The sequence below is a fragment of the Chelon labrosus genome (genome assembly GCF_963514085.1).
Source record: "Chelon labrosus genome assembly, chromosome: 8".
NCBI lineage: Eukaryota > Metazoa > Chordata > Actinopteri > Mugiliformes > Mugilidae > Chelon > Chelon labrosus.
The window spans coordinates 12,712,770-12,737,795 of NC_140358.1; the positions used below are offsets into that span (position 1 = coordinate 12,712,770).

Below are 25,026 nucleotides of genomic sequence, written 5' to 3' on the forward strand. Positions count from 1 at the left end.
GATGACGTTAATGCCCCCCAGCCCCCAAATTATGCAACCTTAAGCTTTGATATGATTAAAAACAAAAATTTTTTTTTTTTAAACTTTCCTCACTTTTCTATGAACTTGAATTGTGATTTAAGTAATAGAGACCAAAACCTTTTTTATTATTATTATTTTGTATCACGCTGTAAACATAATTTTATTTTTTGCTGTACAGGAACCCTGGAAGGGTTGTAGTGGGATATACGCCAACCAGGCATAACATTATGACCACCTTCCTAATATTGTGTAGGTTTCCCTTGTGCCTCCATACTAGTTGTGACACATTAGAGAATGGACATGGGAGGGCGTCCTGTGGTGTCTGACAACAGAATGTTGTTAGTGGGGGCCTGTGGGTCCTATGGGTTGAGGGAAGGGGCATCTGTGGATCAGGCTTCAACACCTTGTGTTGTTCTTCATGTTTTTTTGAGTTGTTCCTAAACAGTTTTTGTGTGCGTGTCTGTGTCAGGCTGCATCCTGCTGGGGATGGCTGTTGCTATCAAGGACTGTCAGGGATTGTGGGTGCCTGGTCTGGTCTAGGTGGGTGGTACATGTCTAAGTAACATCCACACTAATGCCAGGTCCAAAAGTTTCCCAGCAGAACATTGTATTATCACAAGATGGTCAATGTTATTTACTTCACCTGTCAGTAGTCATAATTTTGTGCCTGATTGGTGTATAGTAGCTCTAATATTGCATACATAATTTGTAATAATTTTTGAGTCACAGAAATAACAGTCATAAAAATTAAAGCCCCAGTGCTATCTCATGTATATATTTATAATCACATCACAAATTGTCTCAAACAGCCACAGCAGCAGTCTGTGAGAGAGTTAAGTAAAAAAAAAAAAAAAAAAAACTTAAAAAAAACATGTTTGCACGCTAACATAATATCCTGCGCTTACCACTAAGCTCTGTGCATATGTGGAGCCAATCTAGTAACATGGAGAAATCCATGTTAGGGCATGTTTGAAGTCCAGAGGAATTATTATCTCGTCACATGTTAAGAGCTGCAATATACGACCACTTTTTATTCTCTTCAGACGTAGTTCATCAATGCACAGTGACTTCAGACCAGCATCTAGAGCCCAGCTTGACAAAGGGGGTACTTGCAGAGAAGCATTTATAATGAACAACGAACAACTTTGGTCTGTGTTAAACATGAAAGAGCAGACACTGACAGGTTTGTTTTTTTCATCTCACTAGTTCTCAAGTTTTAATTTCAATGTTTTCTGTGTCTGGGCTGTTGGACAATGAAGTGCATTCTTAAATGCGTCTGAGTCAGAGAAAGAACACACACAGAGACACACACAGACAGGTTAAAAAGTATGTTTTTTTTTTCGTCTTGAAAGGTTACCCAGAGGAATCTCTGCTTTCATGGTTGTGTGAGAAGATGGAGGAGTCTGTGTATGCGTTTCTGTCTGCCTCGTTTTTTTATTTTTTTTGTAAGGATATGAGAGTGCTGTTTCTCTCTGTGCCATCACCTAGCGTTCTACGTGCCGACGAGACTGTGTCTCTTTGAAAGCCGTAAATTTGAAAGATGCCCCCAGCTCCAGACCGGGAACCAACTGATCTTCTCTCCCAACAGCCTCCGCCTACATCCCAGAACCTCAAGCAATCCAACTGGGCAACTCCTTCCTCCCTACGGAGTGCACCCTCCCTCTGTCATCTCAAAGCCCTGCTTGCCACTCATGGAATATTTAACAACAGACATGCACCTGAATGTCAATGTTCACAGGTCTTGCAGCTTTGTTCTGTTTTACATTGCCTCTGGCTCGTCTTTCTCCACCCTCTGCCACACACTGGGTCAGTATCAGAGAATGATCCTTGACTGTGTGGACCTCAGGAAAAGCCACCTTTGGCATAGCATACTCAAATGTCAGAGGAAAAGCCAAGTGGAGCTTAAGACTTGTATGTATTCCATAAGAGTGAGAAATTTAATTTACAATGACATTCAGACAGAAGAAAGTAATTTGACCAAAATTCATATTTAATGAAGTCTGGGATGAAATGCGGCCTTTATACACCTAAAAAAGACAAATCACATCATTTAAGACAAACAAACCTTTAATGTTTACTCATTAACTGCAAAGACGTTTCAGCATTTTGCAGGGAGGACGAGTTATATAGACCAAATGATCTCTCCAAAGCAGGAGTTGAGTAATTTCCTGCATTTTCAGTTTCATTTTGTTTTGTTTTTTAAGCGTGTACGCAGTACGGTGCTCCCTGCCTGTAATTCTAGGCAAATGTGTTTGTGCGCGTGTGAGATAGAGGCAACAGAAGTGGCATAAATTGTTGAAATTGGACATGACTCATCAGGTATTTCATCAGTGCTACCTCACAAGACCCATCGCATTGAAATGCATTTCACGTGTAAGCATGTGTGTGTCTGAAAGAACAGTTAGCTCCTGACGCAGCAGGCTTTTATGCGCATTGTTGTATTTCCTTACTCCCGTGTTTTCGCTCTCTCTCTCTCTTTCCTCACAGGGTGGAGGAGAGTTTCAAGACTCTTTTCTGGTCGATCTTCGGGCTGTCTGAAGTGATCTCTGTGGTGCTTAAGTATGATCACAAGTTCATAGAGAACATCGGCTACGTACTGTACGGGGTCTACAACGTCACCATGGTGGTGGTTCTTCTCAACATGCTCATCGCCATGATCAACAGCTCGTACCAGGAGATAGAGGTACACAAACAAGACGGACAGTCGATACAGACAAGGGGTTTAATGTTGTCAACAAGTCAATGAAGATTATTGTTTCATCAGCTCTCTGTCTGCAGGAGGATTGTGGAGGAGTGTGACTCAAAAAAATAAAATACTAAATACCCAATACTCAATAGTAAAAGCCGTGAAAGGTCAACTCAGACAGCAACTTCCAAAAATACTGAATGCATAATAATAAAAATTGATTCACATCCAAAAAATGGTCTTGAAAACAGAAATAGATTACACTATAGTATAGTTTTTACATTTAAAAAAAAAAACAAATACAAAAGTTGACCAGCTGCTGAGACAGATGTTCAGTTGTTCATATTTTGTATTGTATTTTCCAGTGAGAAAGACAACGCAAACTCAACAGATGTCTTCGATATGTTGTTCAGTTTACCTAATAACTTGGTGTGTATGTGCCTAAATCTCAAAAGCCCAAGTTTATTGTGTTGAGCTGTAAGTTGCATTAATTAGCTTTCAGTTTGGGGACTGGGGAGCGTACTTGTCGAATGCTGCATGGAATTAAAATAATGTGTCCTCTCGTAGTTAACGAACTAAAGCTAATCACAGACAGTTATTTTCTGTTCCGCAGACAAGCAGATAAACCCTGCGCGTTCGTCTGCTTGTCTCCGCAGGAGGATTCCGATGTGGAGTGGAAGTTTGCCAGGGCCAAGCTGTGGCTCTCTTACTTCGATGAGGGCCGCACCCTCCCTGCCCCCTTCAACATGGTTCCCAGCCCCAAGTCCTTCTACTACCTGGTCCTCCGCATCAAGTCCTGTCTGATACACCTCTGTAAGGCCAACGGCCATCGCCACAACAACGAAGTGGAGATGGGCATGCTCAATTCGCAGGCCAAGGTCAGTTTAAACGTTTACCTGCACCAAATATATTGTTTTTTGCCATTATTCCAAAAAAAGACAATATTTTAAGCTCTTTACATGGTTAATGAATACTCTAGAAATAGTTTACATGCAGAAGACTTTGTCAGTGTTTTCCATTGGCGGTGAGTTGTGCAAACTTTCATTCCTTCCACCACCCTCTGGTTTGTGCATATCCGAAAACCTGCTAATTAACAGTAGCCGTGTTTCACTTTTGATGAGAAATTTGGGTTTTTACCTCGGGCTGGCATCTTTCAAAACCCAGTACTGCAAACTGTTGTTTTGTGTACGACACATAAAATGTATTGCAAGGCGTCATGTGCAGTAAAAACTGCAATATAAACCCAAGCTGAAGTGCATAACCTAGATGTTCCAAGAAAGCCTCGGCTCTTACGTAATTGGATGACGTAATTCGGAAAATGACCAGATTTAGAAACATCCGAACTGAACGGGCTATGTGATATGAGATGTGATGAAACATTAGCGCATGTAGCATGTAAATATAACAAGTGCATTTCTGAGATTTCTTATCTAGTGCCAATTTACAGAAATAAACAATACTTTGTTACTTTGCACGTAGAGTATCATCCTGCAAAGAATAAACTAATGAGCTGACTATTTCTGACATTGTGAAGAAGGGTTAATTAACAGTTTTCTCAACCAAGCTGCAGCGGCCACTAAAAATAGACCTTGTTTCTTTTTATCTCATTACTATCTTTTCTAGGTACTTCTTACATTTCCATCCCTGTATTCCCAGCTTTGTGTGCCCCATGCGGCTTCATTTAAATAGTTTTAATCATTAGAGGGGCAAAGGACACTAATTGCAGCATAACAGTCCTCAGTGGAGTTGGCTTTATGTGTAAGCCTGGATTTACTGTTTGTACCATGACTGTAAGGTACTGAATCATAAGCAGCTGCAGTATGTAAAGAGTGCTCAGATGGTAGGCTAGGACGGATATTTCCACATGCCTGGGATGCAACTGAAGCTTTGTTCATCCTCCCACTTGCTCCCTCTTAGGGACTGTCCATCTAAATAACATCACAGCAATGAAAAGAAAGTCTTGCGTGAAGAAAATTGCGTAGACCGTTTAATAAAGAATCAATCTCAGCGCTGGGCCTGACCATGGGCATTTCCTCTGCCGGATTCCTCCGCTCAAACGGCTCACCTCAGCACCTCGACTTGCTAAGCTATTAGTCAGGCCATTGGCTCTGCCTGCGTCTGCTCAAATTCCTGGACAGGCTTTGGACGGGGACAAGATGGGTTACACCTTGCTGCTGCTGTGAGCACCTTACCGCTTTACTGCAGCTCTGACAGTTTAACTGCAGAGGCAGGCAGGTGCAGAAGGCGATCGATACGAAAGCTCACACCGGACAACAGTACAGCGTTGAGAATGTCAAGTGGGATTTATAAAAGACAGCATGGTCTTTCTGAGTCACTCTTTTTTTTTCTTTCCGGTCTTTTGGTGCTGTTTTCTCCATCATTTGAGAAAAGCAAAGCAGTTTCAAAGCAGCTTATGTGCATAAAGATAACAAAGTCAGCGGTTGGTGAAATGCGAGTTACTGGGATGTGTATATTTAGAAAAAAACAACTAAGCCTCTGCAAATCATGCACGGATTGAACTAAAAGTTATAAGCCCACATGTTCATGGAATAACTGAACTGCTACTTTAATGCATGTGCAAAGAAAATGAATATCAGTTAAACAGAGATCAAGGAAGCACGTTATTGATGGGGACTAGATCACACTACAAGGAGATCTGAACTTTGTTAGTTGGCCTTTGGCAAACCTCTGCATAAAAGATGTGTTCCTCACACTCACATGCAGTTGAAACAGCAGTTACCATCTGGGTGCGAGGTTCAATGAAGCAGCGAGTACAAAAAAAAAAAACTAAACACGCCTTTGTTTGCCTTTTTATACGCAGCAAGCTATGATTCACATATTTAGCTTTGGCAGTAATACTGTAATATGTATATGTTGTTCCCTCCAGAGAACTCGAGATGAATGAAAAACATGAACATTAATTAATAAACAGTGATATGATAAAACTGTACACTGACAGAGAGCCCACAGTTGAGGTAACTTAAGCTACTAAAATAAAACCTATTCAATGTATATTCAGCGTAATAAATCATGGTGAACCCTGGGTAATATTTGTCTGTTATGATGTATAGCATATTAGAGTTTTATTAAGTTAGAGGAGACACAGTCAGTTCTTGTTCATCTTTTTAGTGCTACCATTTTATTGTAATGAGCTAATACGATGACATCTTTGCAGGGCTCCGCAGCTTTAGTCGAGTAGCAGCCAGTTGCATGTGTCCACGCTTAAGGTAAAACTGTTTTCTTCACTGCAGCGTTGAAATGACACACATGCTTCAAAGAAAAAGTCATGGGCATGGAAGGCACCTAGAAGTCAGTTAATGAAGATTCACCCGGGTCAAGTGACACCTCTTTGAAGACTTCTGATCACTAGAAACAAACAGCCTGTCATGGTTGTCTTGTTTTGGCAGTATGTTGCCTCCCGTTTCAAATGCTTCTACTTCGGTCGGTCGCTCAACCCTGGGACGTGAAGTTAACACTGGGTTGTTTCTTGCTGTTGCAGGATGAACGCTTCAGATCTTATGCACGGCCAGGAGAAGAGTTCAGCCAGAGGAAATCTAGGAAACACCCCACCAGATATCAGGTAAGACAGGGGCAAAATCAGAAGCAGAGAACAAAGGGTGGGTGGAGTGAAGATGAGACAAAGGAGAATTGGAAATTGGATGGAGGCAAGAGGAGGAATAAAATGAGAGCCGGGCAGAGGAATATATAAGTAGAAAGGTGTAAGGCGGAGAGTGAGGATGGCTGAAGGGTGATGACATGAAGGGAGAGAAGGAGGTGGGTGGCAAAGGTAAGGAAGTTACAAGTTTGAATGGAAAAGCATCTATTGAAAGGAAGCGGCAAGGAGAGAGGGAAAGGAACGGCTGAAAATTCCTCTAATGAGCCGTTTCAGAGAGATCGAAGGCAGGAACTCAGTAAATGGACTCGAAGCGTTGCACTGAAGAGGGGAAAGATGCTCTCCTCCTTAGTCTGCTCTTCACCTTTCCCCTGAGGGAAATCTAACTCAACAGGTTTGCTGCACTTGTGTCTCAAGCCTCCAGTTTCTGTGTGCTTTTTCAGAGCGCACAACAGCGCGCACACACCCAGCAGTGAGATGATTGGGCAGTATGCACGGTGTCAGGTATCGACCAACATCCAGAGTGCCCGCACAAAAGGACTAAGTGTATGACCCTTGGAAACAGCTGCAGGACATCCCTGTTGGCCACAGATCAATAATAATAATAATAATAATAATACATTTTATTTAAAAGCGCTTTTCAAGATACTCAAAGACACTTTACATAAAAAGGACATCAAATTAGCAAAACAATGTGAAATATAACATCAAAAACACAATAAACTGAGCTAAACATTAAAAGCAAAATACAAAATACAATACTCAGTGTTCCACACGCCATCTCTCTTCATTCTCTCTACGCTCTTCACGGCATGTCCACACAATTGTAGTGAATTGTATTGTATTGTAAACAATGTAGGGCGGCACAGTGGCTTGGTGGTTAGCCTCACAGCACGGAGGTTCCAGGGTTCGAATCCATGGGCTGACCGGGCCTTTCTGTGTGGAGTTTGCATGTCCTCCCTGTGTCTGCGTGGGTTCTGTCAGGGTACTCTGGCTTCCTCCCACTGTCCAAAGACATGCTAGTTAGGTTAATTGGTGATTCTAAATGTAGGTGTGAATCTGTGTGAGCCTTACGATAGACTTTCGCCCGATGACAGCTGGAATAGGCTCTAGCCCCCCTGCGACCCTTCACAGGACAAGCGGTTACAGAAGATGAATGAATGAATGAATGAATGTAAACAATGTATTCAGGGTTGTTTCTTTTAATTGTCTTGAATGGATAAATACTGCATGTAGCTTCACGTCACCCTTTCCCGTCCTCCCTGTTTAACCTTCGTCTTTCTTCTCCTTCTCGTAGAAGATCATGAAACGCCTGATTAAGCGGTATGTGCTAAAGGCTCAAGTGGACAGAGAGAACGATGAAGTCAATGAAGGTAAAAATTCCCTTTTCATCAAAGCCCACTTTAATTGTCTTACACTTATTAGTATGTGGGGGACAAAGGGCCTGTGTCCCTGTAGTGTAAGTCAGGTTATACCCCACATTATTGCACTGAATGTACTATATGGCTTCACATACAGTATCTCACAAAAGCGAGTACACCCCTGACATTTTTGTAAATATTTTATTATATCTTTTCACGCGACAACACTGATGATATGACACTTTGATACAATGTAAAGTAGTCGGTGTACAGCTCGTATAGCAGTGTAAATTTGCTGTCCCCTCAAAATAATTCAACACACAGCCATGAAAGTCTAAACCGCTGGCAACAAAAGTGATTACACCCCTAAATGAAGATGTCCAAATTGTGCCCAAATAGCCATTTTCCCTCCCCGGTGTCATGTGACTTGTTAGTGTTACTCGAGTGTGAATGGGAAGCAGGTGTGTTAAATTTGGTGTTTGCTCTCACACTCTCTCATACTGGTCACTGGAAGTTCAACATGGCACTTCATGGCAAAAAAACATTTGAGAATCTGAAAAAAAGAACAGGACAGGACACCGTGGTCGACCAAAGATGTTGAGTGCACGAGCTCAGCATCATATCCACAGGTTGTTCTTTGTAAAATAGACGTACAAGTGCTGCCAGCATTGCTGCAGAGGTTGAAGGGGTGGGGTGTCAGCCAGGAGTCAGTGAGGAGTACAAAGACAAGTGTGTCTTGCCTACAGTCAAGCACGGTGGTGGAAGTGTCACGGTATGGGGCTGCATGAGTGCTGCCAGCACTGGGGAGCTACAGTTCATTGAGGGAACCAAGAATGCCAACATGCACTGTGACATACTTCGCAAACTGTGCCGCAGGGCAATACTCCAACATGATAACGACCCCAAACACGCCTCCAAGACGACCACTGCCTTGCTAAAGAAACTGAAGGTAAAGGTGATGGACTGGCCAAGCATGTCTCCAGACATAAGCCCTATTGAGCACCTGTTGGGGATCCTTAAACAGAAGGTGGAGGAGCGCAAGGTCTCTAACATGCACCAGCTCCGTGAAGTCGTCATGGAGGAGTGGAAGAGGATTCCAGTGGCAACCTGTGAAGCTCTAGTGAACTCCATGCCCAGGAGAGTTAAGGCAGTGCTGGAAAATAACGTTGGCCACACAAAATATTGACACTTTGGGCACCATTTGGACATTTTCACTTAGGGGTGTACTCACTTTTGTTGCCATCGGTTTAGACATTAATGGCTGTGTGTTGAATTGAAAAAAAATGTGACGGGTGTACTCACTTTTGTGAGATACTGTATTAGCGCGTGTCAAGTACAGCATTGTGTTGCGACCTTGTACATGAGAGCTCACCTGCACACTTGTCAGCGCTAGCTCACGCTCACGTGTCCCGGTCACTGTACATTCGCTCAGTTCTTCTTTTGTATCTTTTGTGTCTGTGCGTGACTACGCTGCAGGCGAGCTGAAGGAGATCAAGCAAGACATTTCCAGCCTCCGCTACGAGCTCCTGGAGGAGAAGTCCCAGGCCGCTGGAGAGCTGGCTCTGCTCATACAGCAACTCGGCGACAAGTTTGGCAAGAACACCATGAGACACTGACAGGACTTTTCAAGAAGGGTAGAGAAAGAGACAGAGAGAGAGAGAGGGAGGAAGATGTGAAATCAGGAGGAATTGGGGGCACAAACCAGGGTCAGGACCTGTATTTTTAAGACCTCAATAGTGGAAGAGGTAGGGGAAGCAGGATGTTCGTGAGGTTGGAGGATAGTGGAAGAGAAGCTTGAGACAAAGAAAACAGAGTGGCAGAGTGAAAATGTGCCAACTTAGCTAAAAGCTAGGTGATTTGTGTATGACCAATTAGGGAGGAATGTGAGAAGAAGATTGCAGCTTCAAGTAAGCACGAGGTCAAAGGACCAGAGGTGAAGTCGAAATCAGTCGGAGGGGCTTTGTGTTGACAGTTCGATTCTAATTAAAGGCGGTGTCTTCAGGCAGTGAGAGAGGAAGAATGAGGCCCGCAGGCTGGGTGGGAGGCAGAGGGAGACGAATGAGGAGGAGAACACAAGCACCGTGAGATATAGGGAGGCACCACAGGGCACAGGGCTGAGGCAGCGCAGCGACGATGGCCCCCACATCCACTGCCAAGAGATATCAGTGTAACACAAACTTGGAGAAGAGAGGGACCCAGAGAAGACATAGACACAGAGAGAGAGAGGACCGGAGGGGGGGAGGGGGGGAGGGGGACAGGCAAGAAAGATATCTTTAAAAAAAAAAAAACTGCCACTATTATTCACACCAGAAAAGGCTGGCTTTGCTTCTGTGTCTTCACTTTGTCATGAGGAGCAGCGACGCCTGTCGAGATACTGCACACACTTTTATACACCAGGCTACCTAATTAATGCATCTCCACCCATAATGCACAAATAATGATCAGGAGTCGGAGGAATCAGGAAAAAGCAGGAGTTTCTTAAAAACTTAATTAAACTTCATCTTAACGTCACCCAGAAACCCATGTCTATGTCACACAGAATAGTATATGTTGCAGCCCCATGAGATTTATGTTTCTATAAAATGGAACAAAAGGGTAAATAAAAAGTCTCCAGGCAGCATCTCTGTAACCTCTTTCAAATCTCGACAACAAATAAGATACACAGATATCAATAGGAAAGATTAATATACGACCTCTTTCGCTATAAATACCTGCTGTGGTCCTCTTTACTGTGCCTTTGCAGCACTAACGCCATGCGACACATTTTCTAAAACAGTCACCAAAAAAGTGACATGTCCTCGAGGGGTTGTGTTTCCAGCTTTAAATTAAGAGGGCAGCGTTTAGGTGAAGCACATGAAGGTAGCAAAAAATGTTCTGTCTGATCGCTTCAGGGCAGCCAGACATGTTTATGTCCGAATGCAGTCGTTCAGCTGTGCAAGTGGGATTCCGCTGCAGAGGCCGCGTTGAATCATTTAACTGGACAGACTGGACATGCTGCCGCACAAACTATAGTACTGTGTTTGAATGTGTCGATGCATAGTTTAATAAATAACTAAGAGCTTTAACAAAAAAATAATAATTGACAGTTTGATGAGCTAATCTAGACCGCAAATTATTATGCAGAGCAGAAAACTGGACCAGCGGTTTACACCAAACTAGGTACAGATGTTGGTACAGATAGGGTGCTAACAATGATTTTGACCTGTAGGATCAGTCTGGTTGTCCATGCATCACATTAACGCAGGCTACGTTTGGATTAGGAAGCAAAAAAGATTACCCATTAACGTGTCACTCCATCAGAATTTAGCAGCTTGAACGAGATGAATGCTTTGGTAACTGACTTGTTTTAATCATTCATTTCTGAAATCAAGTTTCTTATTGGAATAACAAGTGCTGACAACCCTCCCCGGTCTGTGTATATTCTCACATTGACCTATGAAACACTTCATACTTCATGAGACAGATTCGGTTAATATAAATTTTAATCATCGGACTGAACAGGTTCCAATAATTCTTTGAGGGATTCACAAAATTAGAATAGATCAGACAGACCCTTCCATCCCTTTTAAAACTAATTGGATACCACGCAAATTATTTTTTGCGCACACATGTTATTAGCCATGAAAGCAGAGGGTCAGCAGAGGTCTGCTGCACCTACCAACCCCGTTAGATCCGCCATTTGTTTTGACGGAGTAAAAGTAGTCAATCTTGTCCACGCTAACATCATCTTTTACAGTAAGATTTCAGCAAGACCGTGAAATTAGTTACTGCCATGACAAATGTATCTATATTTGAATTCTTACAGGTAGTTAGAAGATGTCTAGGAGCCTAAACTCACTATAGGTATAGTAGGCCCTAGCGTAATTCTTGGCACTATTAGAGTGGTATATTAAATCGAAAAGCTTTAATTATAACTGAGAGTTTAATGTTTCCACAGATACGATTTCAATCTTGAGTGACCAAATTTCTTTCAGCTGCACAAATTTTATTTAGGGTCAGATTTCCAGATTGAAGTAGGTAGTTTGACTTCAGCTTGTGTCTTCATTTGTATTACGTGTGAGAGCTGCTTATTATTTTCCGTGTGCAGAAGCAGGCGAGTAGAGACTCACAGGTCATGATTCCCACCACCTGACAGACAAGATTACCTGAAAAACTGTATTTTTAACTTCTACGCAAGAAATCTTGTACTGTATACTGGCATATTTTTGATCCTTAAATTAAACGGAGTAAGCTCTAAACTTGTTTGGCTTCGGTGTCCTTTGTATGCCTGTGCTGAGTAATCGGTGTGTGTCCCCGCCTGCACCCATCGGTCGCTGACAGGTGCTGGAACAAAACCTACAACAACGCACACAAACACACACGGACACACACACACATACACACAGAACACAAACACACACGGACACACACACACATACACACAGAAGTGCGCACATGCAGAACAAATGCTCTTCAAACAAGCATTTGAGCAGCTGAGAGTGCCCAACCTGTCTAAATGTACTGTGTGATAACATTGTGTGATACGCATGAAGTTTTGCTAAAAGTATTACTGTAATGACTCTCTCTTGCCAAAACATTAGGTACACTAGGTAAAATGAATGCCTTCTGTTTTAATGTTCAGTTTATGTTGAAACGACGTAAGAAAGGAGGTCATTCAACTGTATGATAATTTTGAGGATGTACTTTGTGGCGCTGTTAAACTGGATTAAATTAAACAAAAACTAATCTAAAATAAGGTTGTCAAAATAATAGAAACATTCCTTTCCAAGATACTGTACGAATATCAAATAAGATCCACCAGCTAGGAATTGCTGTTTGCCTAGAGAAAAGCCTAGCAGCAAAACACTTGATCCCAAAACTGAAACCATTGCAAACCTACGCCCTACGCTAAAACTTGGCTTGCACTTGTGCATCAAATCTAAGAAAAGCCTATGTCGTAGCCTAAACAAGTGGCCTAAGCTGTTGTGGGCATTTACACTCATGTGCTGGAGTGTCTGCATCGCTATCTACGAGCTATTACCATTGGAACTGAGCAGACTGAGCAGATGCGATGTGTATTACCATTGAACTGACCAAGGAAGAAGGAGGAAGAATTTTCTCTGTTAGTCCAGCCACGTGAGTTCTTTTCTGGAAACGCGCAACCCGTCTTGCAGCATTGCTGCGTATGTTATTCTGCTTGTTAGATTTGAAGCAGAAGTAGGCTTAGAAATAAAGCTTAGCATTCTCCACCTCCAACAATGCTATCCATACCCAGAGGTTGTACTAATGTCTATCACGTGATAAAGGAGCAGTTTCTTAAAACCACACCAAATGCATGCCGCTGTAAATGCGTTACACAAAGCCGGTGTGGATTTAATATGTTTTACAGCGACTTTGAAGAGGCTTTAAAATCCAATGAAAGCCTCGGCGTCTGGGAAATTGTCATTCCTGTAAGTGAGCGTAAGCTGAGTCAAGTTGACCTTGCAAACATACTTGGCGTGAGACAGAGTCATATCCTGAAAGCCGTCCTAAAGCAGCTCTGTAAACACTGCGTTCCGATGTGTGTCTAGATGTATATCAGGCCTCAGTTCCTCCACACTGTTCACTCACCACTTTTTCTGCATTGTTTCAGGCAGTCCACTTTAAGACTTTTTGTTGTCAAGTTGTCACTTCCCGTACGTGTCTGTCTTTCAGACTACATCTGAGAAAATGACAAAAGACCGCTGGGTTTTTGTACAAAACTTTTTTCAAAGGAGACAAACCTTTGATTAAAACAGTGTTCCATTCATTTTTCCTCTTTGGACTTGTCCTCTTCTTTTCAAGTGATAACGATGTAAGTAGAAAGGAAACAGGATGTGCTAATGTTCATTAGAAAGTCTGAGTTATAATGAAGTTCTTGGAGAAGTAAACAGTAACAGACCAAGTGAGTTTTGCCTCATGTAATATGATATATATATTTCCAAAAAGCTGTCTTTAACTTTACAGAAAAAAGGGGCTTACGTCTTCACAGAGGAGAAACCTCCTGTTCTTGAGTCTGGTTCATAACTTTTGCCACTTCCTCTCTTTTTTCTTTGCTCCACTCTTCCTCTCTCCTTCCAGTATCTGTTAAACTGCACTCACAGACCAATAAAATAGAAATGCCAAAACACCGTCTCCAAGAACCAAATACCTAATTTAACCCTGTACAGAAATGTTTTGCTGCACACAAACACACAACATAAAAAAAAAAAAAAAAAAAAAGCAGCCAAGACCCTTACTGGACTATCTCCATAGCAACAAAGTGAGTCTGAGGGAGATGCGCTTTTGCAAGTTCACAGGAAATTCTATTATCTGATTTCCTCCAGTGCTCTCCCTCAGAGTTTTGATATGAGTTCTGGCCTTCAGGGCGTTACTCAATAAAACACCCTTCCAGTGAATGTGTCTGCGTCTGTGTGCGTATTTGTGAATTTGTGTTCGAAGGACAAGTGTTTGTGTTTTGTCTGTTTTAATCAAGAGATGACATTTTGTGGAAGTGTATCTGTTTATGCTTGGTTGTGTGTGACCTGAGAGCTAACACTGGCCTCTCTGCCTGCAAGACCTAGAAGACTTGTGTGTATGTGTGCGTTAGAGAGAACCACAATATAACTGACATCCCCTCTCTGGTGTAATATGTCCCAGAGGCCCGGGGCAAGGAAGTGTTTCTAGCCTTGCCCTCCCTCTTTCTGCTCCTTCCCTCGTCCTCTTCATCCTCCCTCTCTCTCTCGCCTCCTCCATCTGTCTTTCTCTCTGTCTGTCTCTCCCGGCAGAACAGTGAGCGATATGACCTGCTGCCTCTGAAATACAGGGATTCCAGGGATTTAGAGGAGACGTTAGCCTCTCTCGCCAACGTGCCCCTGCCTGGAAGCATGCTCTTAGACAAACTTCGCAGTGTGCACATATTAAAAAACACAAATTTAACACAAACTTCCATACAGCAGCTTTCCCTTTCCTCTTAATCTATCAGAAGCCCAATAGATGTGCTCAAACACCACCTTCGCCAGAAATCTGCACGCATTACGCACTCGCTGAAGTGAGAATCCTCACAGATGCATGCACGCTCACACACCAGATTGTCTGTCATAAACACATTTAAAGGTTAACCTGCTTGTACACCAACAAGAAGAAGAGCTTATGTCGCAATATTAATGGATGCATTTAAAACGGAAGCAGACTTCGACTCAAAAAGGCCCTCACAAGCGTACAATCACAAGACAAGAACGTGTCACTCATCATTTTCGCGCACGCTCACTCAGAGATACAGCTCCCATCCCAGGCATCAATCACACCCTTAAGCGAACTCATTCCTTCACCGCAGTATCTCATTAGAACAAAGCCCTCTGGAGAGAACCTCATCAGGAAAAACCTCTTAAACAAACCAAAGGACAGTTGTGTCGCGGAGCAGAGCAGAGCTGAGCTGTCACAATCTAACAACCATGCTCATCCATCACCAAAGACGCGAACTTGATTAGAGCCATTAAAATATGTTGTTTTCTTTCTGACTCCTTTTTTATGGAGCTGACGCGAGACTCCGTAATAAACAAAATAACAAAAACACAAATCCATAGTCGGGAGATGTTTCTTTTTGAATTAATCCCCATCGTTGGTGAAACGCCAATATCTCATTTCTGGAGCAGTCAGGTGGTTGATGGAGTGGTGGAGGATGGGGCCATTGGGGGGCTATCAAAAGGGAAGATTTGCCAAGTGCTTACCAGTTCTTCAAAGCCTTAGCGCACCGATTCAAGATGGATGAGAGGAGTGATATGACAACTTTGGCAAGCTCCAGGTGGCTCGCCGGGCCCTCGAGGCAAGCGAGATGCGGCGCTGAGGAACGGGAGAACATGCAGCTACGTATGTATACAATGGGATGGTTTTTCCCCGGAAGCCATGTTCTCCGCAAATTAATGTTTCTAATAATTTCTATTCGGCCTATTTGCGGGTTTTTTAATTTCCATAAACTTTATGCAGTTGTAGCTGGTGGTGGTTTTGCAGAGGTAATCATCAGAGCTCGATTATTAGTGAGTTTGATGTCTCTTGGTGTACAAGCAGCTTGATCAAGCATGCCGACATTGACCTGCTGTTTAACCCTATCTGAGGAGAACTTATTTGAATTCCTCTGTTTGTGCACCGGTCTGATATGGACCAACCTGATCCAGAATTTAGTCGTGTGTACTCATAATCATTTTTTAAATTTGATTCAGCGTGAGTTCTCCTGCGAAAAACAACCAAATTTGCCGGTACTGAATTAAAATCAGACATCAGTAAAGGCTCCCCATGACAGATTAAACATTACATATTTGCTTTTAACATGCCGATCTTAACGCCTTAGCACCGTCCTACCACTAATATAATTACTCGACAGTATTCTGGGTGCACATGAACGTTTCAAAATGTTACATATTTATTTCTATATTTAAATATATGAATTTGATTGTTCGATTGTCCTGTGATCAAACACAGAGGAAGCATGTGTGCCTGTGGGCAGTAGTAATCCTGCCCCACAATCTGTATATATGCCAAACAATGATCGACAACAGAACATTTCTTGGAAGCGTTCTCCCATTCACCCTCAGCAGCCACTTGTGAGTAAGAAAAGAGAATGAGTGAGACATCGAGAGGAAGTTATGTTTATACCAATCCCAGAGCTGCTGCCTGTAATATACAGCAACTTTTCCCCTCAGTTTATTTATGTACCTACCACATAGTTTCCCTTTTATGGGCTAGCCATAACGGTTGCACCACCATTCATCTTCTGACTCACTTTGCCTTTCCCATTTCTTTGTCTTTGATTCTGCTTAATTCACCTTCACATTCTCTCACCCACCCACCCACCACTTTTTCCCCGTTACTCCATCTATTTGTTTCAGCGTCTCCTTTATTCTCTGTCACGTTCTGTTTGTCTATGTCCATTGTCTTTTCATCCCTTCTCTTGTTTGGCTCTTGTGCTGTCTGCCGCTAGTTCTGTCTGAAGCACAGGTGGTTGTGCCCTCGGTCACCCGAACATGATGGTGTTAAGTAGTTGTTTTTGTCTGGTTGCCTGTCTTTCCTCCTCTCCTCATCGAGACTATACAGACACACATATATATACTCAAGGCGTAATCAGAGACTCTGTCCTGGAAGGTACACTGGTTCTGTTATTTCCCACTTGATCTGTGTGATTCCCTCCCAGTTCTTTTCCTCACCCACACCTGGTCCCGTCCTCCTCCTCCTCCTCCTCTGTCTCCGCTCTATCGCATGGCTACAGCACGACAAGCACCCACTTACATGGGGTTCTGAGACCGTCTTCGCTGATCCTGGACACAAGCTCCCCAGAATTATTCACATTTGAAATGCAGATGAAACACAAAGAAATAGAGGAGCTGGCTGAGCCCCAGCATCTTTGTTCCTTGCTTGCAGTTTGTTTACTATTCTTCAGATCACACTTTGCAATACCCTGGTGGACTATAAAAGCTGAGTCTGCTTGACCTGCGCAGGGATCCGGGTCTACACTGTGTGAAATAAAATGCTAATTCAACACAACACTGAAAGAAAATAGTGTAAATTTGTGGTACAATGCATGAAATGTACCAGTTCTAATATTTACATTATTGTAATTTAAATGACAACACACTGTACCAATGATTTTGGCTTCACCAAGTGTGAATGGATCAATGTAACATAGATATTTCCTGTATGTACACTGAAGCAATGAAGTGGTATTCTTGTGTGTTTCATAGGCTACTGACTATCATTTTTACTCTGAGAGAAAGCAGGAGATTCTCCTTTGATTCCTCCCCAAGATGAGAAGCAGCCTTTCAGGCAAGATAATCAAGTGACTAATTGTAAAGCATCTGATTTCTGTCAACGGGGGCATTTTACTCACTGGCGGGGAGAAATCCTATTTTGCGGGATGATTATTTTTTTTTTCTCCCCCCGTAGAGGTTAAAGAAATGATCGTTAGAAGAAAATAAACATGGAAAATGAGCAAGGGGAGACTTTGTGTGTTTGAGATTCTTTTTGAATTCATTCAGACTGATAATGGAGGTATATTGACACAGGAGATAACATAACCCTGGCTGCTTGTGTAGCCACTAGCAATCACATTGTCTGTGCTGTGTGATCGCATGTTTTCCCCTCTCTCTCTTCGTCCGTCTCTCCGGCTGTGTTTATGTTACCGAGTAGCAGTGTGCGTGTAGTCCTGCTTGTGGTTTATACATGCCAGATGTCTGTTCTGCGTGTGTTTGCGTGTGCACCTCCGCATTCTCGGGATCTGCCTGTCTGTGTTTTCTGTGCTTTAGTCTTCATAGTCTGTCTGGGAGTATCACTGTTATCAGATGCCACGTGTGTGTGTGTGTGTGCATATGTCTGTATCTGTCTTAGCCCACAGTAGAATGCCGTTTCATTGTTTAGAGGTATTGATCACAGGTGATTTGAGGGCTTTGGTAGCATTGTTTTTATGGGCCAGCAGAGACTCCACAGACAGTATATCTGGGTGGCAGCTGGACTCCTGCCTGTGCGGCGAATGACTCCGATGCGCCGCGGAGCTCAAGCTGAGGAGAAAAGGCAGCAAAACAATATTACTCTTTCATGAGGCCGAAAATAAACAAAACCCAGTCGACTCGAGCACTTTTGTCTCAAAGGAATTAGAAGTAATAGCTGATTAAAGCTCTGCCGTGTGTACAGATTACCTCCTCTTTTGCCGGCGCTCTTCGCTTCACCCTCACTGGACAAGGCCTTTATTTGAGGTGAGGGAAACTTAATGAAGTAAAAAGGTGGCAGAATGGTTTGAGGGGAGATTTTATGAATGTTGATGCTTTATCTTCTGGAAATAATAGAAAATAAGAGTAACGACATAACACCCCGTGAGCAGACCCAATTCTCCAGTTAGCTGACAGTGCAGAGGAGTGTGTATCGCTGTGTGTTTTAATAGCGTGTATAAAGTGAGAAAAAAGGGAGAGTGCTGTGCCTGCAGTGTGTAGGCTACATAATCCCTGTTGACTTGCATGGGTTGCTGTTTGCTTTGCTTATGTCCCATAAACGGGAACATTAAGCTTCCTTTAAGCATCTTCCCTGCCTGTTTCCTCCTTCGTCCGGTAAGACAACGTTATTAAAATGCCAGAAAAATGCTCCAACTTTAGGTTTTCTTGTTTATCTCCATTCTGAGTTCTCATTTCTACGTGGATTCGTTGAATTCTTTCCTCCCTTTTTATGGATTAAAAGGATTAAGAAGCAGATAGAGATGGAGAAAGGGGAGCGGAGAGATGGAGAGAGAGAAAAAGATAGATAGGAAGGGAGGCAAATGCACAAAGAGGAACAGACCACACAACACAGAAATGGAAAACACTGGCATGAGGTAATTAGAGGACAGCTCAGGGAGTATGATACGTAAGGTGATGCATAGACCCCATTGCATTATTCAATGTTTCTGTGTGTGCATGTCCTAGAGGGGGAACACATGAAGTGAGCAGGGAGACACTTAATGAAGTTTGTGCTTGTGAAGAACTACCAGTCGCCATTCTTGATCAAAATTGCTTTTATCGTGGGTACCGCTCGTGATAACTACTCCAATTAGTCACGGAGCAATGCATCAATCAACGCACAAGCCACGGTACATTACAACCCTTGTCTCTCTCCATTTCCTTTTCCCCTGTTAGCCTTAAACCACATGACCTGGTTAGGAGGGGTGAGTTGGGCATCGCACATTCGCAAACAAAACGCTGATCATCACTTGAAGGCGCTCCTACAGATTTTGACTAAAGTGGGTCAGATTTCCTTTGTGCCCGTGTAACGTGAATACGCGTGCAAATCTGAGATGGGGACGAGGATAGCAGCCTATAGCCGAACAGGGAAGCAGGGTGCCACATCAAAAAAGCAATAACAGGAGTGATCTCCTTATGCGTCACAACTGTCCAGAAGGTTTGAAGCTGTATTTAGATTCTCCATGTGACACACGGAGTAATCCTCTTTGGTGTTGAGCACCATGTGTTGATGGTGAACACCGAGACACTGCAAGGTATTTCTAGGTTGTAGATTACGTGCCTAAAACTTGTCATTTTCCGTGTCTCTTTTCCAATTTGGGGCTAGTTTACGTCAGTATATGTGTGCATCCCTGCGAGTGGGTTTGTGCCCTTCTGTCCTTGCTGTACGCCTGCCAGCCTTTCTGAAGTGACAGAGCAGGTGCAGATGAATATGAACCAGCTTTTTAGGGGCCGGCCCTTTTTATGCGCACTTATGTTTCGAGACATCGAGTAAAAGCAAACAGGCCTCCAATCATATTCTTCTGCACTTTCTTTTTAGCGGCGACACAACATTTATTTCCCAAAGAGCCGACACATCTGTGTTTGAACAGGCATTTCGGTCAAAACGTAAAACTTATTTCAAGCTGAACACTTCAGATGAGTCAGGCTCTGAGACTAAGATAAGTGGACAGCCAGGTGGACCCATTCTCTAATTTAATCAGCTCCATCTCCATGAGTTCATACACTCACTCACAAATCTCACACCTTTTCCAATTCTCCCATCACTCCAGTGTGAGACATTCCCCACACTGGCCAAAAACTGGCACGAGCTCAACTTTCTCTCATCACTCCTAAAATTATATGAGGAACACTGTTGATTGCCAGTTGCATAGATAGATAGATAGATAGATAGATAGATCTCTCTTCCTTTCTCTGCCTATCTCTCTCTCTCTCTCTCTCCCTCCCTCCCTCTCTCTCTTTCTGTTTGTCTTTCTCCCTCCCTCTCTCTGTCACAGATAGCACAGGGAACCCAGGAAGGCAGAAGATAGGAAGCTCTTCACGACCTGGTGTGCTGCTGTGTTTTGTCCTCGATTAATGCTGCTTTCATCTCATTTTAGTGGTGCTGGATCGATAAACCTTTAGGGTCAGACCGTCAGTGGTATTAGTTGAACAATTCCGATCGTTTTTCTTGATCAAAAGACATTCACGTGGTAGGGGACACGGGAGCCCTTACTGATTTCTCTGCGCGCTGGACGCACCAAAGCGGGCGAGCTTGTATTGGTCACCGTCGCTGAACTCCACCACCTCTGCCAGACCCTAGAGACATTCGGATATCTACTGCCGCCTGTGATAAAGCAGCCGCACGCCTGGAAGGACGACTTGGATTCAGAAGCCAACAAGTGGAAACTGGCAGTGCGTTGCTTTGGTGGGATCCTGGTCTGCGCTCACACGTGGATTTTTGTTCAGTTTTCTTTGAGATGTGACCGGTGACGCTTGCGTTACAGCGCGCTCGCCACTCATCCGGTCTGTGGGCGCAGATTTGAGCCGCTCGACCTGCTGATTCTTTACGGCGCGTCCTCGGTCGGCGACGCTGGAGCAGACAGAGCCGGGGACTCTGAGGAATGCGGAGCCGAGATTTTGTCTTTTCCAGCTCACCTGCGGAACTCTTCGCAGCTCACCCCAAAGTAAGTACGGTGGGATCCACAGTTTTTACTTCGCAGTGACTACAGCCTTGTGGTATTTTCATAATGGCATCAGTGTATCTTGATCTGCACAGTGTATAGCTATTATGTATCAGTGACCTTGTCAGGCGTTATTTGGAATGCAACATTTTTATCCCAAATTCCTAAAATGTGCCACACAGTGATTACTACTGATTACTGTATCCATGTAATAAGCCTGAACGGACGATGGGTCAGCGGGCTACATAACCCCCCTGTGTTTTCATCCTCCAGCCGACCGACGCAGCCGGTGAGCCCGCGGGGCGCCATGCTGAGGCAGATACTCCTCAACTCCACCAACACCCCAGACTTCGACCTGGTGCTCATGGCCCAGTCCACCACGCACGCCCCCTCCTCCCTGAACGCCTCCCACGGCGGCTCGGTGAGCGTGGCCGCTCTCCTGAGACCCACCGCGGGGAGAGGGGGAGGAGGGCTCCGGGAGGGCGAGTTCCACAAACCGGACCTGATCACTTACATAGTCATGTGCCTGCTGCTCTTCCTGCTGGTGCTGCTCATTGTATTCTTCATCAACTGCCAGCTCCGAAACTCTTTCTTCGCCTCCATGCCATATGACAGGTCACTGAGAGAGGCCCGGACCTCCTACAAATGAGGCAAGACCACCAGAACAAACCTCTGGGATTCTTTGTATTTAGTGAGACTCGTGTGGGAATTTAAAAGGATTACCCACGAACTTCTGCTGCTGCCGCGCGCACTGGGGCGCCTTTGTCTGGGACACATTAAAGGAAATAATCAGCCAGGAAGTTGATTTTTTATTTTATTTTTATTTTTTTTTCACAGGTTGTTTTCACTTCAAGTCCCACAGCCACATCCCCAAAAAGAAAGCTCCCCTGAGTGTTGTGGGTCTACGTCAGGTGGAGAGAAAACAGTGTAATTTCTGATCAAATTAGTGACTCATGTGGCCTGCACTTTCCAGTTGCCCAAATAATGTGAAGCAATCCATCATCCGCTGCAGCCCTCCTGTGCCCCCCACGGAGCAGAAACAAATTTTTACAGTGCTCCCAAGCTCACACTAACTCGTCTAATTGCCTTCAAAGTAGACCTGGCACTTGCGGTTTGGGTCCAAATTCACAGATATTTGACACTGGCCCTGTCAAGATGAATCTGTGTCTTATGCCAACACAGAAAGACACTAGTCTGTAGATTTCTATAATATTTTGGAAGGCTAGAACGTAACTGTCTTGTCTTGTGAAACAACACAATGATACGATTTCCAGCCCCGTAAAAGGATTAAATGTCAGATTGTGGGGTCTATATAATGACATTCAAATCTGCTTTAAAGTGTCAGCCTTTGCGTCTGTGCACCTGTATATGAATGACGACGCTGGAGATGCTGCAGCTGCTGATGTGAGGGGCCAACTGTTTATCATTTAATACCCCCGTAGAGACGTTTTTACGAGTGCCACAGGGCTGGCGGTGTTATCGCGCACATTCACTTTTAATTAACCTCTCTCCCACACTTCATAGCGCCAATATCCCGAAGAATGAAGACTCGAGGCTGAAGTATGACGAACCCGGCGCGATAAAGCAAACTGTTGTCTGTTTCAGTGCCACCGGTGATGCGCAAAACCTCTCCAATCTTGTTGTTGGAAAACACATCTCTCACATACCAAGACAGATATGAGACTATCGCTGCAATCCCGTGCCTGTGTGTGTGTGCGTGCGTGCGTGCGCTTGCCCAGGTTTGTGTGCGTCTGAGACGAATGGAAACATTGCATTTCAAGTACTTAACTCGAAATTACCCGACCCAAAGGAACCGGAGTCAAAAACATTTTGAACATTCATTCATTCAGTGTCTCCTGAATGCTTCATCTGAAATGTAAACTTCCTCTGAGATCAGCTAAATGTGGTGATTTTTATTTATTTTTTTGTCTGTGGTGCATAATCAAAATAAATTGTGGATTTGAGAAGTCATGAAATTAGATCTCTCAGGCGGGAGACAGAAGGCCGCATTTACTGACTTTGAGGGCTGACTATGTTTGGAAGACGTTCTGCCAAAAATAAGGCTGGATCATTAACTTTATTTGGCATGCCGTTTTGTTCCCCGTGACGCTGCAGAGTCTGCCGTTTATATATTTAACCACTTGGTGGCGCTCCAAGTTTTCTGATGTATGTGCACAGTGTAGCCGGAGTGCAAAACGGCCCAGGGCCCAGGTCAAATATGTTTAAACTTTCACAAAAATGCAAAGGTGACGGCAAAAAATGAAGCAGGACAACTGTTCCTGACACACATTTTGTCGATAATCAATGTAACGCGTGTGCAATTAAGATCTTTCATCTTAGTGACAGGGTTTCTTAACATATTCTGCAACTTTAGCTTAAGTTTCACCCAGGCTACATTTTGAGCACACAGTCATTTCTTCATGTGATAACAATAAGCTGCAGAGGGGATCATGCTACACGTTTTCTAATTAGCCCACTGGCAATACATTATCTTTTATCGAGCTATTTATGCTAAATTATAAATAATTTTCTTCAAAATGTCTCTGTAAAGTCCTCCTAAAACTCATTTAGTGCTGAACTGCAGGCTAATTTAATGGGCTATCTGTATAGTGTGGTACTACTTACCAGTGAATGTTTTTCTTCCCACCTATTCAGATTAAATGGCCTGTGCCGCCTGCAGGTGGTGGGTTGCTCTCCTGCAGTGCTTACTTGACATCTGAATTGTGATCGTGTGTGTGTGTACACTTCCGTTCATTGTGAATTCTAGATTGTGACACAATCATGTCACAGTTCATTGCTGCGTGTCCCCCTGTTCCGTTCTAAACTTCAAATAGCGCCATGCGAACACTGGAACAGTAATATTCCTTCCGTCTAAATCTGTGCGGCAAACCTTGTCTCTCTGTCTCTGGATGTGATCTTCCTCGGCTCCGTGGTGCAGGCAAGTTACAGAGCTGTCAGTTAAATCCTCTCAGGTGCAGACCGCACAGCGCAGGCTCCTCCTCCCCAAGCTCTCTGTCCGGACTGTCAGAAGAACAGGAAGACTCTTCTACTGCTCAAACACGTACTCTTTTCCCCGCTGTCAAACAGGGGTTAAAAAGTTAACTGAACTTCTCGCAAACATGGGAACAAAACTGGGAACACACCGTCGACCCTAGTCATCCGTAACACCAGCTCGTCGCCCGCGTTGCGGTCGCCGAGACAACTCGTGGAAGTGGAAAGACAGGAGTTTTTGTTTTTTTGTTTCCCCGTACCTACCGTTACTATAGCCGAGGAGCTAGCCTAGCTGAAGCTAACGTTAGCCCAGTTAGTGCCGCACATTCTCTGGACTTAAAATTCACACCGTTAACACTTCGGGCTGTGTTACATGTGTGAAATAGAAGAGCCGCGTCCGAATTTGTATTTTATCGACGCAACAGGTTGTTTTTTTTTTTTGTACTTTTCGTCCCGAGGACTTGGGGCTGTGCTTTGAATTTCCCTCCCTCAGTGATACACACAGGAGGCTTAGCGAAGGGGGTCGTTTGGTGTAGCTGTAGCTGGCTTTCCACCAAATCATTAGCAACACTGTGCTAATTGTGGCTAGTTAGCCAGCAAGTAGCCTAGGCCCCAGGGGAATTATTACCAGTTGGATTTTTCTAAAGTTAAAAAAAGCAAAACAAAAGCTTTGTGCTGAGAGCGACTGGAGATTACTGCTACACGTGTTTATCTTGACACCCAATTTGAGGAAGCGGATTAACTTATAAATATGGATCAACACACGGGGAATTCAGCCTCAGCTGCTGGTCCCAAGAAGGACAAGAAATCAAAGAAGAGCAAAGAAGATGATGGAGACGCGAAAAAGAAATTTGTGAGTATTCCCCTGGTTCAGCTTGCTGCACACTTAGTCATGTAACTGTGGAGTTGGGCCGAACTCAACTCCACTGATGGTTAGACTTTCTTCCTCTTAGTTTTCAGC

General features: G+C 43.7%; 3 protein-coding genes across 3 annotated transcripts in view; all 3 read left to right on the top strand.

Annotated features, from left to right (window-relative positions):
- Positions 1-9,323, top strand: part of trpc7b (transient receptor potential cation channel, subfamily C, member 7b) — a gene marked incomplete at its 5' end in the record, with an annotated part of 46,793 nt that extends 37,470 nt beyond the window's left edge. The window contains 5 exons of the mRNA XM_084550475.1: positions 2,509-2,704; positions 3,364-3,585; positions 6,207-6,287; positions 7,618-7,693; positions 9,158-9,323. Coding sequence (XP_084406601.1) covers positions 2,509-2,704; positions 3,364-3,585; positions 6,207-6,287; positions 7,618-7,693; positions 9,158-9,297 — 715 coding nt within the window. The 3' untranslated portion in view covers positions 9,298-9,323. The remainder of the gene's footprint in view (positions 1-2,508; positions 2,705-3,363; positions 3,586-6,206; positions 6,288-7,617; positions 7,694-9,157) is intronic.
- A 12,009-nt stretch (positions 9,324-21,332) lies between these two features.
- smim32 (small integral membrane protein 32) lies at positions 21,333-21,994 on the top strand. Its single transcript, XM_084549775.1, has one exon. The coding sequence runs from the start codon at positions 21,382-21,384 to the stop codon at positions 21,721-21,723; it is 342 nt and encodes a 113-aa protein (XP_084405901.1). The 5' UTR covers positions 21,333-21,381; the 3' UTR covers positions 21,724-21,994.
- Positions 21,995-24,114: 2,120 nt separating this feature from the next.
- Positions 24,115-25,026, top strand: part of LOC311491359 (protein diaphanous homolog 1-like) — a gene marked incomplete at its 3' end in the record, with an annotated part of 39,266 nt that continues 38,354 nt past the window's right edge. Inside the window, exon 1 of the mRNA XM_084549264.1 lies at positions 24,115-24,918. Coding sequence (XP_084405390.1) covers positions 24,817-24,918 — 102 coding nt within the window. The 5' untranslated portion in view covers positions 24,115-24,816. The remainder of the gene's footprint in view (positions 24,919-25,026) is intronic.